An 18,026-nucleotide genomic window follows, 5' to 3' on the forward strand; every position below is an offset into this window, starting at 1 on the left:
TAAAATTGTCAACACTGTTCTATTATAACGATTTATACAACATATTTATATTTATAAAAGTTTTGGCGGAAGTGTTTCCCAATACATTTAACAGGACCTTATTATACTGTTCAAAACCTTTTATACTTCCAAACAGTAAACAAATATTGTACTTTCAACTCTGCTAATAGAATTAGATTTGTAAGTAATTGACAAGTTCAAGCCAAACAAATTCATTCATTAAAAGTTCTATAAAGAAATTCCAAACAATTTTGATATATTTATAACTTAAAAAAATGGCAAAAATATAATTCTAAAAAACTATACATCTCAGACAGAATGCTCTTTCAACAAAACAACTGCTAAGGATTAGGTTAAACAAATGCAAGATCCATATGCACATATTACACTCATTTCAATACTTGGAAAAAATATCCCTACATGTCTGGAATAAGCACATTCTTGGTTGCAAATGCATTTAGATATATTTAACTACATATTTATTTTTAATATAGAATTACACCTGTAGTCTGAACCAGATTCTATGAAAAATATAATATTTAACTTATTATTAACTTCTGGCATTATTTTTAATGCTTCTTTCAAATTTGTTGAAAATACATATGCATTAGATTGAGAAGTTAAATTCACATTCATGAAAGCATGTGATAACAATGATCAATAATTTTTGCCCCTTTCATTTTTAACTAATCCAGGTAAAGTTTATTTTTAAATATACACACACATAGATGTTCAACCTTACAGACAGTGATGGAAATGTTAAAAATTCAAATCTACTAGATTATCTAAAGGAGTTTGTTACAGAAATGAAAAAAAAAAAAAAAAAAAGGTCTCCTCCCACACATATCGCAATTCTCCAGCGTAAAACTAAAAGGCAGCTTTCATTTCCTCTAGTAGTGGTTAAAAAAAACTTCTACCCCCAATAATGAAAAAACATTTACAGAAAATTAATATGCTAAATTATTATTATTAAAAAAAAAAACATGCATTTCCATCACTGAAAGTTATCCCACTAAAAAAGCTTAGTTAACCATTTTATAAACACATAAAATATCAGCAAACATATCACAAAACTTATAATAAATACATAAATAGCCCAGTTGACGGACAAATCCCGCCCTGGCAGCTCACTTAAATACCTGTGCCCAATTTTTTCCTTGTGTTTCCCCATCGCCTTTTCTGCTATTTCTTGTGATGCAAACTGTACGTAAGCCTCCCCAGTGCTTCTCCCCTGGAAGTCAGTTGGTAGGGTAATCCCATTTCGGACAATCTCCAACCCTTTAAATTAAAATCCAACCCATTATAGGTCACTAAAAATAAACTTCAGCAAAACATCAATGAAACCTGTGCTTTCATAAAGACTTCCTGATTGCACAAGTTACTGAAATAGAAACTATGCGTAAAGCATTAATACATATTACTGATCTCTTTTTCTAGAGGTAAAAACTGAAAATAAACTTTCATGAGAGAATTTTTAGTTTCAAGAGCATAATTTCAGTTTATATAAAAAATAGTATTATGTATTTAAGTAATCGAAATAAATAAAAAAGTACACATGTAATATTTCAAATTTTTTCATAATAACAATAATGTATAATAATCTAATTTTAATTACTTCAGAATATATATACTTCACAGATTATAATAAAGGAAATAAACAATTAAAAATATTTAGTGGCCAAATTATAATAATTCATCTACTAATCCTTTTAAGAGTATTACATGTACTAAAATAATATTCCCAAACAGCTGTTCTGATTTACTTTTTTATAAAATATATCACATGATAAAACTAAATAAATCAGTATGAATATTATCAGCATTTTAATTTATGTAGTTTGCAGACTTGCCATTCTGCACTGCACCAAGTTATTAGCAAAGTAACTTTTTGAATGTTGTTGTCTTCCCCATAAAAAGTAATTACTATTGAAAATCAATAAATAATAGAAAGTGGAAATGGAAGGCTCAAATATTCGATTTAAATTTCATCTGTAAATTTTATACCTGAATTTAAGTATATCAAAAGCTTCATCAACATTTCTCTTACTAAAAATGTTATGTAATTTGTGTACTATTTATTTATGAACAGACTGTACTTAACAGAATATGAAAAATTACTCAATTTAAACCTACTTGTTAAAGTAGAATTGGACATTTAATCAAAGACTATAACAACAATGTTGAAATCTTAATACATCTCACTTTTCCCTCAGTAGACAGCATTGACTTTATTAGTAAAATATTTCAATAGCTCTCAACACATATACCACCATACATATGGACAATGAATACTCATAACTATCAAATATGATATTCAATCCCTTTTAAGTTTATATAAATTTTTTTTGGGAGGGGGGTAAAAGAAATCAAAGCGCAATAAACGCTTAAAAATACCCAATACGTTAATGATTTTAGCAAGATTCTTAAATAAAATTCCAAACAGTAAATCCTATTGTAATTTAATCCAAGCTTTGTTAAAAAAAATAAGTGAGTTAGTACTACCACGATGAAAGCACCAAGCTGGCGAATATATGCAGTGCCTGCTACTTATGTTCAAATTTCCTGGAAACAAAATAGATACAATAGAAAAACTAATGTTTATTAAAACCATCTCAGCTACTTACAAACTCACCTAGCGAAAGACCGATTTTTCAGCGGCAGAATATCCTTATTTGTACCTATCAAGGTTTCCCACACTGTTCACCCATTTAAGACATTGTGGACTTTATTATTGTTGAGGTATGTAGCTTCAATAAAATGGGTTTGACCAAAATTTTCCTACTCCCCGGTGACTGTAAGACACTTTACACTGGATTTCGAAGGCCCAGAATTTCTTTATTTTACGTTAACAAACAGAATCTTCCAGACCCATTAGCAACAAGTGACAGTTCCATAACTAATACCAGATGACAGAATTGCAGCTCTTGTATCCCATCTTTTAAGGTCCCCCACATCCAAAAGCTTCTCTTTGGGACAGCCATTTATTTTATGCTTACCGAGAGTTATATGAGGGTCAGCCCTAAATTTTTTAGATAAACACGTGCTTTTAAAGTTATACTTACAAAATTTTAAGAGTGTTTAAAGTGGTCTCCTCCAGCATCAATACAATTCTGCAGACAAGTTTTCCAAAGATTAAATGCCTCAAACCCATTCATTTCATGGAATCAATGAAAAAATGTATTTATATCTCCATCAATCTTATCTTTGAAATGAAAACGATGTCCATTTAAGTTTTTTTTTTTTTTTTTTAAAGATTAAAAAATAGCTAAAAGTCGCACATAGCTGGATCGGGAGAATAGAGTGGGTGTTTTACCAATTTGATGTACTCTTCCCCTCCACGAAACTCAACAGTCAATTTTGCTGAATGAGAAGCTGCATTATCATGGTGGAGCATAAGTCCTCCAATATTAACTTGAAGAATTTCCTCGAAGATACTGTGGTGTACCAATTAACTGTGATTGCCTTTCCTTTCAGCTTGATCACTTTGACCAGTCCTGTATTTCTGAAGAAACCGGCATACATTACTTTTTTTCATGGCACACTGTCTTTTCATCATTGTGAGCATAGAATCATGTTCAAAGACCCATCTTTTACTTTCTTCACATGTTAGAAAGTAAATAATTACTTAAAAAAAAAAAAAAAAAAAAAAAAAAAAGGAGGTATGTTTTATCACTAGTTACGACTAAAGAAATAATGTGGTGGACACTACCAGGGTTTCTTTACTGATTCTGACAGGTTCCTCTTTTTGGTACTTTCTTAAATTATGGGGGAAACCAATGGCAAACTAGCTTTTTATATGCAATTCTTCATGAAGAATTCTCTGTATGATGGTGGATTCAAAGTTAAGTTCCTTCCATATCCAGGGGTGTTTGTGGGATTCCAAAAAAATCCCCTGAAACTTTTACGGACTTACTACCGACATTTTGGAGTTTCGAGAAGATTGGGGGAGAGAAATGAAAAATTACAATTATGAAGTATTAAATGACCTAATTATAAAAGTTCAATGAATTACTTTTTTTGCAAAATTAATAACCATAAATTTTCAAACATATAAACTACTACATTTTATGTGAATATTTTAAATTACCTGAATTAATTCTTTAAAAAAATTATCTAATTTCTTCTGCTTTTTTTTATTTTCTGATGTTTGTGGGCTTGTCTTTCTTTTGTGGTGAACTTCATAATTGCAGGAAGGTTGACTTTTATTTTCCTCATTTACAGTTGAAGAAATTTCCTTGAGAACTGCACATGCAGAGGTAGAAGCAGTTTGCCTTTCTGCTAATGTAGAAGGTTTTTCAGAGACTTTTATAGGTGACTCATCCGAAATGCATGCTTTTAAGTCCTTTTGATATGTTTTCCAACTTCTGTTCATATTCAGTAAGAGATCTTTGTGAATTGGATCAGTCATTGGATTTTTTTAGCCATATTTTTCACATGAGGTTTCTTTAGAAGCCATTAAATCATACTTAATAGTCTGCACTGCATCTAGGGAATCAATCTTAAGAGAGGTTCTATAGTCAGTGACAAGTGTATCCATTAAGTTGAGTGCACTTTCCACTAATGGGCCATGGATGCAGCTAAGGCAGGCTTTGACCAATTTAGCCAATGTAGGATACTTATAATCATTTGTGAAATCATCTTTTAAATTAAAAATTTTAGACCAATATTTATCAATTGTACACTTGACTTGATTTCCACTTTCATCAGATGTGTACAGCATTTCTTTGGTGATATCAATATCACTCTGGTATAACCTTATTTCAGCTTCTACTTTTGACTTTTCATTATCACTAAAAATATGGGACATAAAAGATGATCATTTTTCAAAAGCTAATATTGTACTGGTTTTACCTCTTAGCTCTGGATGTAATGCTGTAAAACTAATTAGATATGAATTTTTAAGGGGTAATTTCTGTTTCATATGCTGTGCTGTATTAGTATAAGCTTTCATCAGAGAAATTTGGAATTCTTTTGCTATTGGATGATTTGATAATTTCTTCAGGAGAGTGGAAGCTTCTGCACCAGTAAATATTACTTTGCTAGGTAGATGGAATTCTGGATTTGTGACATCAACCTTTAATAAATCATTATAAGATGTGCACTCTATATTTTCTGGCTTCATAAAAAAAAAGAAAAAAAAATTTGCCATCAATTTATAAATACTGGAATGTATTAAATGAAGCATTGGTTTTTTTGTTTCAAATAATTTAATATATGCGTTGAACTCAGGTAATACTGCTGAATATAATGCCATATGCAATAAAGTTTTGTTTTGCATAACAAATAACCCATTTAGTATTCTTTTTTTCCGAGCTAAAGCATCCTTTGTGAGTTGTTGGGAATGCAAGCAAGAATAGACCCTGTCAACAATTTTTTTCTGAGCTGCAGAAATATTTCTTTTAATGTATACAGTTTCAACATAAGAAAAATAATCCCCTTTATCAGTTTGATCCAAGTAGTGAAAATAAAATGCAATAAGAGCATTCCACAGATCTTTTGATTCTTTCTAAAACACATAAAATGTACACCCACCTATGGTCTGGTCTCTTCAAGGGCTTAAGTTTTTTAATGGCAAGGGATTCACAGATTTTGAAAAAAATTTCTCTTTTACTGCAGCTTTTCATATCAAAATAGATGTCATCAAACAAATCTTCTAAGTATCTACCAAAACATGAAGCAAATTTTTTTGCACAGTTATTAGCTGTGTGACATGTGTCACCATCAATATCTAATAAGTGAGGTGCTTTGTTTCATCGTAGTCTGGTTTCAACAGCCTTTTTTTTTCCACGCATGGTGTTACATGAGTCCATTAATACAATAATTAAGTTTGCCCATGGAATATTATTATCTTCAATTTTAAAGCAACAACTGCTTTAAAAACAGCTTCTGAATTGCAAGATTCCATCTTTAGAGATGCAAAATGATGAACTACAACTTCATTTTGATTGTTGTCATAAAACTGCACCAATATTGCCAGTATACTTTCTTGAGCATTGCTAGTACTTTCATCGAAATTTAGAGAAAATGGAGTCTCCTTTAAAGTTTTAATGATATTTTCCTTAATAGTTTTTGCGAGCCCATATTTCATCTTATAACATGCAGTAGTCCTGGACATTTCCAACGAGTTTAGTGCCGTCTGATCGCGGCTCAACTGTTTGCAGAGTTAATTAAATTGGGAGCTAAATTGAAAGAAAGAGAATTCTCGGCGATAAACGAAGTTATTAATACCTCTTGGCGTGCTTTTCTTGTCACTATATCCAATGGTCGAGCATCAGTCTCCAGTAAGTCATCAGTATTTTTTGAATTGGCATAATTACTTAAAAGTCATTGAATGTCTAATGCACCTTGAATATTTTATGTGCGTCACAGTTTTAGAATGATTTGTGAAAGCCTTGAATCCTTCCCCACCATACTTCAGCAGTGAGTTACAAAAAACACAGTCTGCTTGTCCAGCAACATTTATTTTCTTGCACCATGTGCCGATGGTATCCACATTACCATCTCTAATTCCACCTAAATGCATTCCGTACACCTTCTTCTAATTGTGTAATATCACTATTTATATCGAGAAATTTCATAGTGAAATTCTTTTGCGTACATAAATAAAAAAAATATTTCAATAAATGAAACGAAAAATTTACACGTGCATCAATAAATGAAAGGAAAATTTTACACAGCGGAGAAAAAAAAGTTGAGAAGAGATCAATGACAAATAGCTAATACCGCGAAAAATCCCCCTTCTCTACTTATTGGCACCACGCCAGGAGAGATAAGAGCTTTGAACCCAGAGTCACGTGATCGCACATATAGTCAAACGAAGTCTCTCCCTTTTTTTCCTAACCGGGGAAATGAGTCATAACTCGCAATAAGGAAAGAACAAAAAAGAAGTTTTTCCTCCCTTTTTGCGCATTATCACTGCCTTTGGAGAAAGAAAGGAAAAGTTTCCACCACACAAACACTGACCTTGCGTTTTCTGCTTTCAAAAACAAAATTACCCAGATAAAAATAAATAATTCATTATTATTCCTACTTCCTTTTGAACGACGATACCCGGAATTTCGAAGTTCAAAATCCCTGGTATTCCGGCGTTTTCCCGGAGCACAAACACCCCTGCATATCATTCGGTAGGTGTAGTCATTATTTTCGCTTAACATTTTCTGTATGGCAGAGATATTACCGCGATTACAGACGACAATGGTCTTCCTGGGTGTTCTTCATCCTGAAGAGAGTTGAGACCTCTGCGAGATTCTGTAAACCATCTGAATACAGTAGCATGAGATGAATCTCCATTTCCAAATGCTAATTTAGATATTGAATGCATTCTTCTTGATTTAATCCCACTTTAAAATCATAGTGTAATAATGCTCTCACATCAAATTCCATTTTTCCTTCAGCCTAAAATTTATTTTAAGCTAAACTACTTACAAATGGCCAATAAAAAATTGTCTACTAGGCTAAAATAGTTCATACTTTTGAATCTGTTTTTCTCCCCTGCCACTAACATCTGTCTGCATGTATTTAAAAAATTTCAGAGTTAACTCTATACAAATCAGTTCATGAAATGCTTAGCATTATTATACATTAACAATCTTTGAATGGAAAGGAAGTTGTAAATGTTAGCTGCAGAAAATGTAAAGAAAGCATTGATCATGCTTGTAATCTGTGATAGTTTTAGAACATTTAAATGTTAGAAAGTAACAATCATCAGACACATTATTTTAATTTCTGAAATTAATACTTTTTATCATTTGCCCAGTGTACCTGTAACAGCTTTCAGCAAGTGTTGCTTTTCAGTTTTTAAATATTTGCCATTTCTTTTCTTCAATTTATGCTTGCTTACCTCATAAAAAGCTTTTCTCAGGGCTAAAAGTACTGTTAATAATATTTTACACTTGAATTTATTTAATTTTTGTTTTTAATTGTTTTCTTGCAAATGTGTTTTTATTAATGTAGAGTTGTGATGAATTTTAGTAGTAAGCATTATCAAAAGTCTAATTCCATATTACACCCCCCAAACACATGTGCATGTATTGGACTATTACTGTACTGGTCAGTACTACTGGACTATTCACATAAAAATCTGTCATATTAAATATTTATATAAAAAATGGTGATCATAGCAGATATTTCTGAACATAAATTGGTAGATTAAAAATCATTATAGCCTGGAATACACTTTTTGAAATGCTATTCGCCTTTTAACATTTTGTGAATTTTATTATTCATGTTGAACATTGTGATAGATAAATGAAAACAGAAAATACAAAAAATAATTCTGATTAATTATGAACACAGTTTACTGGCATTAGAAATATCTAAACTTTAGTTTTTCTATATTCTGCATCTGAACCGAGAGTTAAAGTTATTAAAATAATTGGCGTTGAAGTCAAAAGTGCATAAGATTTTTTTGTACCTTTCAGTTGCAAACTTAAGATACAAGCTGCAATCAACAAATATGACGAATGATTGCTTTCATAACTTATCTGCAAGAAATATAGTACATGTATGCAGGAATGCAGCTAAGCTTATTTATCCTCCCCTGCCCTCCCCAAAACCCACTCCCACCACCCCAAGTTTGAAGCACATTTTCATATTCTCATGTGTCTCCCTTTCACTAGCAACGGTGTCCTTAATTTTCACAACTCATATGTACAAACTACCTGCCTAGACAATCAAATGGCTTCCTGAATAACGACTGATAAATCTTGGTATCGACTGACCTGAGCAACAAGTATAGTTGTTTCATATCATTATTTAATAGTTGGGTTATTTAAATCACAAAAGCTACATGAATAAAGAGATGGAGGAGAGATACTGTCATGAAGGATTTTCTAAGGAAAACTGCCTTATATTCACTTCATACATCGAGAAAATATCCCATGAAACCAATCCATTCACCTTGCATTGAACCTTGGTCAAACGTGCAGCATTTAGCACTCTTAACACTGGTGGGGCTATTATATTTTACTTTTATATTTATATATATTTTATATAGATGGCTTGCGACAATACAGCTGCCAACCATAAAACCGAAATGCCAAACAAATACTACATCATATGATTAACTGTAAAGAAATTCAAAGCTCTAGGAATATCGATACATTAAGATACTAAGCACCCCAGAATTTGTTATTTATGAACAGAACCAGTGTAGAAGTTGCTATATCATTAGTGCTACATATAAATTTAGCATAATTTTATGCCATTTTTTATATATACATTAAAAGGTAAATTCTGCTCACCGGTCAGTTAAACTACGAAACAATAAATTTTGAAAGTAATATTACTTGCTATACATAAAAATTAATTCAAACTTAAAATTCTGGCGTTAAAAAAACTTTATAACCAATCCTAACTTGTAATAATTAAACATGATTAGAGTACTTTTTTCAAATTTCTTACAGCACAGAAAAGATCAAATACATTATGAAAAAGTATTTGATAAGTACCAAATATATAGTTAAAATATAGGATTTTTCAAAATCACCTGTAAAAAATTGAGCTATTTCCTCTTTGGAGCAACCAAATGGTAAACCTCTTAACCTTACACAAGCATCCCCAAATGCTTCTTCACCATCAAGACCACATCTCCTTAAAGCCCACTCCATTTCATTTTGCTTGGAACGAAATACTGTGGTGGGGGAAAAAAAAACTTTCATTGGTAAGAGGCAAACAGTTAATAAAAGCTCTGAAGTTTATTATATATTATAATACATTACATAAATTAAGATGGTATGGAAAGCCTGAATAGTCTAAGAAGCTGAATTAAATTAATATCAAGAATGTTAAATTTCAACGTTTTTACAAAAACTTAATTTAAACAGTTCACATTCAGCAGCAAAGAAGTTAAAAGTAAGATACACAATTTATAATCATTATAATATTCAGTATTTAACAGTACTAGAATTTTTATTCAATTAACATATGAACTCTAATACCAATTTCATTACAGAATTTTAACTTAGAAAAAAAGGATAACAGTAAAATAAAAAGAGACGACGACAATACAGTACAAAGTCTGAAACCCGAACACATCTATCCCAGATTTGGCATTTTTCCTGATATTAGATCAGTTTAAATCTAGTAAGATGGCACATAGAAATTATAAAATCAAAAATCTGAAAATGTGATTTATGAAATAGTGATGTATTTATGATCTAAAGGATATCAAAATTTACAAAAAAATAAATTAATATTTACTTGTTTACCTTATTAAATATTTCTTTCAATGTAAGTTGTTAAAGTTGCTTCCTGTTTTTTATGCTAATATTTTCTCTTTAATTCTATAGACAGACATAATCTTTTGTTCAGTTACATTGTTGAAGTCTTGTAACTGTCATTTCGAGAATTCCAACTAACTTGTCAATCGAAATTTTCTTGTTTTCAGTAACTTCTCTGTCACTTTCTTCACTATCCTTAGCGGTATTTTCTGGATCTAGAACCATACTACGGATTTCGCCTTTCATCGATTGATGATTGAGAAGCATTGTCATCACAATGAAAAAGTTCTTTTATATCTCTCTTCATTTATTACCATTTCTCCACATTTCCTTACAAAATCCATTATTGAAAATTTTACTTTTGTTTTGCGATATCAAAAAACCTTTAAAATTGGCAGCTATCATCATCAAATTTAGCTATTCTTCACTGTACATATTTGGCTATGCATCATGAGCTTGGCGGCAAACGAAATGTTGTTCTGTTAAATATTATCTCGCTTTTATTGCACACTGAGATAATTAAGCCTGAATTGTATTAGTTATTATAGTTATGTCTATCTCTTAAGCCTTAAGCATGTGCAAGAGATATGTTCCCATATATACTTAAGCTTATTGAGGCCCAGCGCTAGATAGTGTTACGAATTTGGTATTTAAAAAGCTAATGTTAGTTCAATTATAAATTAAATGGTTTTATTTCTCGCGCAGTGCAGCGCGTGACGAATATTAAAAGAAAGCTAAGCCGGAAAAATTGAAAATACAAGAGCGCGTGATTTTAAAATCTTATAAAAGGAGGAAAACATCTCAGTTTGTAGTAGTTGCTTAGTTTGTTGTTGTTTAGAAAACTACTGTTGTTGATTGTAGCGAATTCGCGGATTAGCGTTCTTTAGCTGTTTTGAATTACGTTCTATTGGACATTTGAGTAGTTAAAAGAAAACTACTGTGAGATATTGTAATACTGCATGATAATTTGAGAAATTTAAGCATTTTTTTGTTGCGATAATAATAAATTTTTGTTCATTTTTCATCGGACTTGTGCATTCATTTCATAACGAACCCGTACGCATGCAACAATATCTTACTGCCTGATGCAGTCTCTGTGGGTCCTAAATTCTTGATGCGGCCACACGACCCCTGGCACTCTGGGTTTATGTGAATAACAAATCAGTTATTCTTAATTCAAATAGCCTTAAATGCAATCTTTTGGTTTAACAACATCAACAAAATCTTATTTTTAGCATATGGAAAGAAATTTTTGGTAAATTCATTTAACTTAAATCTGTAATCATTGCCAAACATAATGTCAACATAAAAGGTTACCATGATTCTTTATTATTCAATTTCTAACATAAAAAAAAAAAAAAAAAAAAGAGTTTAGGCATCGTTACACTAGTCATCATTCAAGGTGTCATGTTTTCATAAACATGCGGTGATGAAAGGAAAATATAATAAATAACGATATATTTATGTGGAATGTTTCGGTTTGAGATGTGTGCCAAGCAGATATGCAACAACAAAGCCAAATTACTGATGCTACAAATTTAAATGATTGTTTCTTTAATTAACAAGGTATTTTATTTAGTGTTGAAGTGAAATTAAGAATCGTAACTCTCCAGATGTTTTATTAAGTGTAGAGAGGGGAGATCAAATGTTCCAGCGTAAAGTGTACGAGAAACCGTTGTTTATGGTTTTGAGGCCCATATTTTAGATCATTCTGGATAATTGGCGTCCGGATTTCGGACTTGGTAGTGTATACAATTTTTAGCAATGCCAATAAGTGAGAAAGTGGGGATACAATTGCTTTCTTCTTATTTTTTCTGTTAAGTTATACACCCTTTTAAAAAGCGATATCCTTTTGTTTTGGTATAGGAAAATTACCTTAATGCAGCATGATATCCACAGCAATAATACAGCACATACATAGTGATGTGTGATGCTATTAATTATATGGTTTATCAGTTCTGTAGTAAGAGAAAGCCATCATTCTTGCAAAGCAGTTGCAAGAAGGGTCTCAAGAAGAGGATTGAGAATGGCTATGCATCTTCTTAAAGCATCTCATACATGCTAGGTAGAATTCAGATCCGGTGATAGAGGCGGTCATTCTATTTGCTGAGGATAATCATCCACGATGAGACCCTGTGGGATCTAGCACTGCCATCCTGTAACAGGAAATTATTACCTATCAAACCAGCAAAAAAGTGAACATAAGCTTCAAGGATGTCATCTCTACATGTCTGAGAATTCAATTTCACATAGAAAGAGGGAAGTTTGTACATCCACCCAAAGAAATACCACTACAAACATTGCCTCCTCCGTATGCATATCTTTCACGTATGCTTGATCCAAGTTCTTCCAAAATCAGATAATGCTCACTATCACTTTGAGGGGATAAACCTGGACTTATCAGTAAAGAGAACAGCCTTCCAATGATCAGCCGTGTCCAGTGAGCGTTGATGTACCTACGTCAAACGTCTTTTCCCGCGACATGACAAATATACAAATAGCTGGTCACTTTGCATACAGGCCTCATATGTGAAACCTCTTAAATACAGCTTACATTAACCAACTTTATAATGGCTGCAGCAAGGGAGATTTGAGTCGGAGTTCTATTCCTTCGTTGCATATAAAAACAAATATTGATTATCAGCACTCATAATGGTCAAAAATCCTTGGCTGAACATCAAAGTCTATGATCTACAGAAAGACTCGCATTTAGCCATCTGACAAGCTCCCAATATAGCTCTCCATCGCAGTTCTTAGGGAAATGATGCCAGGAGGCCATTGTTACAAACTGGCTATCCCAGATTCCTAATCACGGTATCACAGCGAAATTACCTGGCTTTCTCTAAAACATGCAATTTCATGCTCCTTGCAGATGATGCATTCTGACTGCAGTACCACTAATTTGAATACAGCAGTTTTAGCAATTCTTATTTGACAACATATTCAAATTTTATACGTGGATTGGCTTATTTTTGAATGAGTTATCTCTATTTTTGGAAACCAGTGTACGAAGTTCAGTTAATAAACATTTCACAATTAAAAATGCTTCATACACACTTCTGCATGTGGAAATAGTACTTGTTAGGGCCATCAATGAAAAAAGGATCTATCACGTAAACAGGAACTGAATAAACTAAAGCAAGTATCTAAATAAAAATTTCACTTTTGCAATTTGTAAGGATATAATAAATCTGCAAGAAGGATGCATTGTTATTAAACATAATGAATATTTAGGTTAATTGTAAAACAAATTTAAGAATAAAATCTACTTCATAATTTTTTCCAAGTAATTAACATTAGTATTTCAACATAAATGCGTGTTATATGTGCGCTCCTTGCATCGTGAAAGAAAAGCAGCACCTACAGTTGTCACATTATGAACACTCAAATTCTGAATTTGCATTTTATTTATTGACTTTACATTTTTTGTGAATTAACTGCACCTACAAAATTAACACGTTGAACTTATTAAAATGAATTATGTATTTCTTCTTTTTATAATAATTATTTTAGGTAGCTGGCCATGCAAGCAGCTAGTTACAAGAAAAAAGTGATTTCAGATGGCAGAAATAGTGATTTGAGCTAAAATAACGAAATACTAAATTAAACTAATAACTTTCACGAGAAATTTTGGAAATAAGTGAAAGTTTGGAGAAATATGTTGTAAACTGTCTGGTGAGAAAGGGATAAAAAAATTGAAAATACTCCATTAAATCAGGCAAGTCTGTAAGTCAAACAATTTTGCTGAATGTTTTTCACTTACACATGAAAATAAAAGTTGAGCCTGGTTACTAGTTCCACATAAAATGTTATTACTACACAAGAAATAAAATTTGGAGAATATATGAATACCTTCAATGTATCTGCTACCAAGATGTTCATTATTTTTTTCAAGTCCTTTAGCAGTATCCTGCTCTGTTTCAAATTCAACATAAGCTTCACCACTTGGTCGTCCCTCCCTTGACATAGTTAGATGAATTCCACTCGGACCATTTTTAATCTTGCAACCTTTAAATAAAACAATTTTTTAATACATCAAAATGTCATAAAGCTGTTTAGATTAACTTTCCTTTTTCTTAAAACACTCAGTGTGCTACTCATGAAACTGATATTTATTTAAAATTTATGTTAATAAAGTTTTTTCTGGTGGAGTCTCATTTTATATACATAGATGTGCTAGTCTTCCATACATATTTAAGAGTGCTTTTGAAACAATAATGCGAGTTATGAGTAGTAGATAATTACATTTATTTCATTTTAATTAAAAAAAACCTATTTTGTTGATGAAATGTTAAAACCAAATGCCACACTATACACATAAAACATTCAATATGCCATTCTGAGTATATTTTGAAGTACTTTTTAAAAATGTAATAAAAATTAGTAACACACAAGACACTCACATAAAGAAAAAATTCATAATTAATTGTCAGTATCAGTGTTAATATTTTTTAGCAAACTTGAAGAGAGTCAGAAGTAATAAAAACAATGAAAATCCAGTAAATAATAAATTTCAATCTTGTCATAAGACATAATTTTATCATAGCCTCTAAAAAATAAGCACTTTTATTTACTTTCAGAAAAGAGACCTCACAACAAACCATGGTGCCCAGGGATCACGAACTGAGCTCTATTAAATAATTATTGTGAAAAGACATCAATCTTTCCTTGCAAGTTTAACTTATTCTATATACTCAAATTTAGTCTTTTAAAGTTTTTACAAACCACAGCTTCTTTTTTAAGCCATCTAAATTCATTTACCTTGGGCTTACATTAAATCAGTTTCTGTTTGACATTTTTACACACATAATTTATTTTATGTAAACTTTGGAGAATTTCATTTCTTACCAAGATAATAATATTAATTTTTAATTAGTAATTACTATCGGTATCTTTAGAACTGTATAAAAATTATACTTTTTTTCATAAGATGCAGAAAATACTCTCCAAGACAACTGACTAGCTATGCCACCAGACATTCTGTTAAACTAGTCATCTCAAACAGAACATTCCTTGTTTCAGTTAGAGACAAATAATGAAACAGAAAGAAGGTATAAGGATTTTATTAAAAAAATATGAATTACAAAGAAGCAAATTTGATAAATACCAAACAAAGCTTACTAAAATATTGAACTTTTATTTAAATTAAGACAAAACGAGAGGATAGCTTAAATTTAAAGGAAATATATCAACAGCTTATTTCTGTCAATTTCTTAGTATCCAATGTTTTATTTATTATTTTTACACAGCACCCTTTAAAGTACATTAAAATGCCTTTTATTTTTCAATACCTATTATAAAATTTTTATATTTAGATTTTCATATTTTAAAATCTTAATGCAGTTTAAAGTAGAAATTTTAGACTATTTGGGTATTTATCTAAACCTACTTCAGAAATCAATCAAAATTTAGAGATAATAACCGACGCTTTAATCATTTATACTGCCTAAAAACCAGGGCTGTGGAGTTGGGCAGATTTTGGGGTAAAAGGAGTTGGAGCCGCTAAAAACAGGTCGACTAAGACTCAAGTTTTTATTGCACAGTTTGAATTTGAAATGAAATTAAAATGAATTGAAAAAAAATTTACAACTGAGTTATTTTTATGGACTATATGCCCTAATAAATAGTTATTTTCTATTTTATTGACATATTAATAAATATATGGAAGGAGGATGAATATGATATTTGCCATTAGTGATTAAACTGATCCGTTTAGTTACAAATCTCACTGGTAAATTCAGGTAAGCAGAAATAGCAGCAAGAACTGCCAAAATTGATGCTGTTCTTAGGAAGTGAGCAGGAAAAGGAGCAATTATTGATCAAACAACGTGATAAGGAAGTACATATTTTATGATAAAGAGGTTGTTAGAATTAAGAACTTTTTTAGAAGATGTAGATAACCCTAATATTTCAATAACAGAAGGACTGTGCAATGATCTTTCAGAACTGGAAACTCTTCTTACAACACCGTATATAGTTATAAAAAAGTTACAATCTGAAGAATTAACAGAAGATGAGAATGTTAGAAAATGTAGACAACTCTAATTAATGTTTTACTAACAGAAAGACTGCAGAATGATCTTGCAGAATTGGAAACTCTTCTTTCTACATCGTATATAGCCACAAAAAAGCTACAATCTGAAGAATTGACAGGAGGCGAGAATGGAAGAATGTGAAGTTTTTCTTTCTGAAATGGAAGGTTTATTGCATAAGGAATAATTTCTTCAATGAAGAAAAGAGAAACTAGTTTGCTAGTCAATAAGATCTTGCTTGGTTCAATACAGTACAAAGCCTGTATTCCGGACTCGTCGGGACTTCGGCGATTCCGGATTATAGATCATCAATTTAAATCTGGTAAGATGGCATGCACAAATTATAACCGTAATTTATGAAATAAAAAGTAATTATTATCTAAAGAGTATCAAATTTTACAAAAAAAAAAAAAAAAAAAAAAAAAAAAAAAAAAAAAAAAAAGAGAGCTTAATATTTATTTGTTTCAACGAGCGCATGTGTAAAGCATACGCGAGAAATGTATGCGCATTCTTTATGCGCATGCGTAAAGTTTGTGGCTTTGAGGTCCGAATTATAGATCATTCCGGATAATGGACGTCCAGATGACGGACTTTGTACTGTATATGTAGATTCAAAACAACAAATTTTGTTGGATGACGAACAAATTAAAAAAGGCAAAGAAAGCTATACATGAACTTTCATTAAAAATAAAATTATTCTCAGAACAACTGGAGTGTTCAAATCAGCACAGTCAAACTGCATTGAATAATACTGAAAAGGCTAAGGCAAAAAAGCAAATGAAAATAAAGAACCAAGAGCCTTTAGATATAAAAATGAAAAAATACAACCAAGATTTCTACACAGCCTTTGAAGAAATAGAGAAATATGATTGCACTGCGCTTGCAAGATACCTCTTTCAGAAACTATGAAAATCTATCCTGAAAAGTTAAAAGAAGTAGCCCTAACAGCAACATCTCTTCCTCCTACTCAAGCTAGTGTGGAAAGACTCTTCTCAGCTCTGAAGTTTATGAAATCGGATCTATGGCCCACCAACAAAGATCTTGCCGAAGTTGTCCTGTTTCTTAGAAATAACTAATGCCAGTTTTCCCATCTTATAATAAATGCTAATTAATATAAATAATTTGCTTTGCCATTATTTTTTTCTATAGCATCTACTACTACTTTTATATTAAAAAAATAAGTATGTGTATATGCTTACATATATATATCTATATATGAGGGAGTCCAGGAGTCTATCATTTTCCCTACCGACTCCACAGCCCTGCTAAAAAGTTTCAAAAAGAACAAATATACTCATCTCTACAGCATAAAGCATACATTTTTCTGGAATATATTTAGACCTGTATTGAAATTAAATACTATTTCTCTAACAGTTAGTGAAAATTAGCGAATTTAGATTAGAAAAAAATATGCAATGATTTCTTTTAAACATCATTATTATTTTACATATCAACATAATAGTTAAAAGAAAACAGGTTTACCATCGAAAAATTTGATAATGTCATCCTTTGAGGCTGACCATGGCAAACCCCGTACACGAAGAACAAATGGATCAAAATCTTCAGATTCCTCTTTGGCTCTGAAAGGAATATTTTGAATGAATTAAGTCATATATGCTTAGTAAATATACTTATTTAGATTAAAAATGAAATATATACGAGCAATGTTTGATACTAATTATACTTTTTCATAGTCTTGGTTTTATCAATATATTAACCCTTTCCGGCACAGTGTGAACACACCAAAAATATTCCCTCTTTAGACACTGAAAAT

General features: G+C 31.2%; 1 protein-coding gene across 1 annotated transcript in view; it reads right to left on the reverse strand.

Annotated features, from left to right (window-relative positions):
- LOC118182436 (G-rich sequence factor 1-like) overlaps positions 1 to 18,026 on the reverse strand; it is a 59,565-nt gene that overhangs the window by 27,103 nt on the left and 14,436 nt on the right. The window contains exons 2-5 of the mRNA XM_035351780.2: positions 17,735 to 17,832; positions 14,073 to 14,228; positions 9,488 to 9,631; positions 1,140 to 1,278 (exon numbers count right to left, since the gene is read on the reverse strand). Of these exons, the coding sequence (XP_035207671.1) occupies positions 1,140 to 1,278; positions 9,488 to 9,631; positions 14,073 to 14,228; positions 17,735 to 17,832 (537 nt within the window). The remainder of the gene's footprint in view (positions 1 to 1,139; positions 1,279 to 9,487; positions 9,632 to 14,072; positions 14,229 to 17,734; positions 17,833 to 18,026) is intronic.

Source organism: Stegodyphus dumicola, chromosome 2 (assembly GCF_044657685.1).
Source record: "Stegodyphus dumicola isolate Sdum_Otavi_A_Nest chromosome 2, ASM4465768v1".
In the NCBI taxonomy this organism is placed as follows: Eukaryota; Metazoa; Arthropoda; class Arachnida; order Araneae; family Eresidae; genus Stegodyphus; species Stegodyphus dumicola.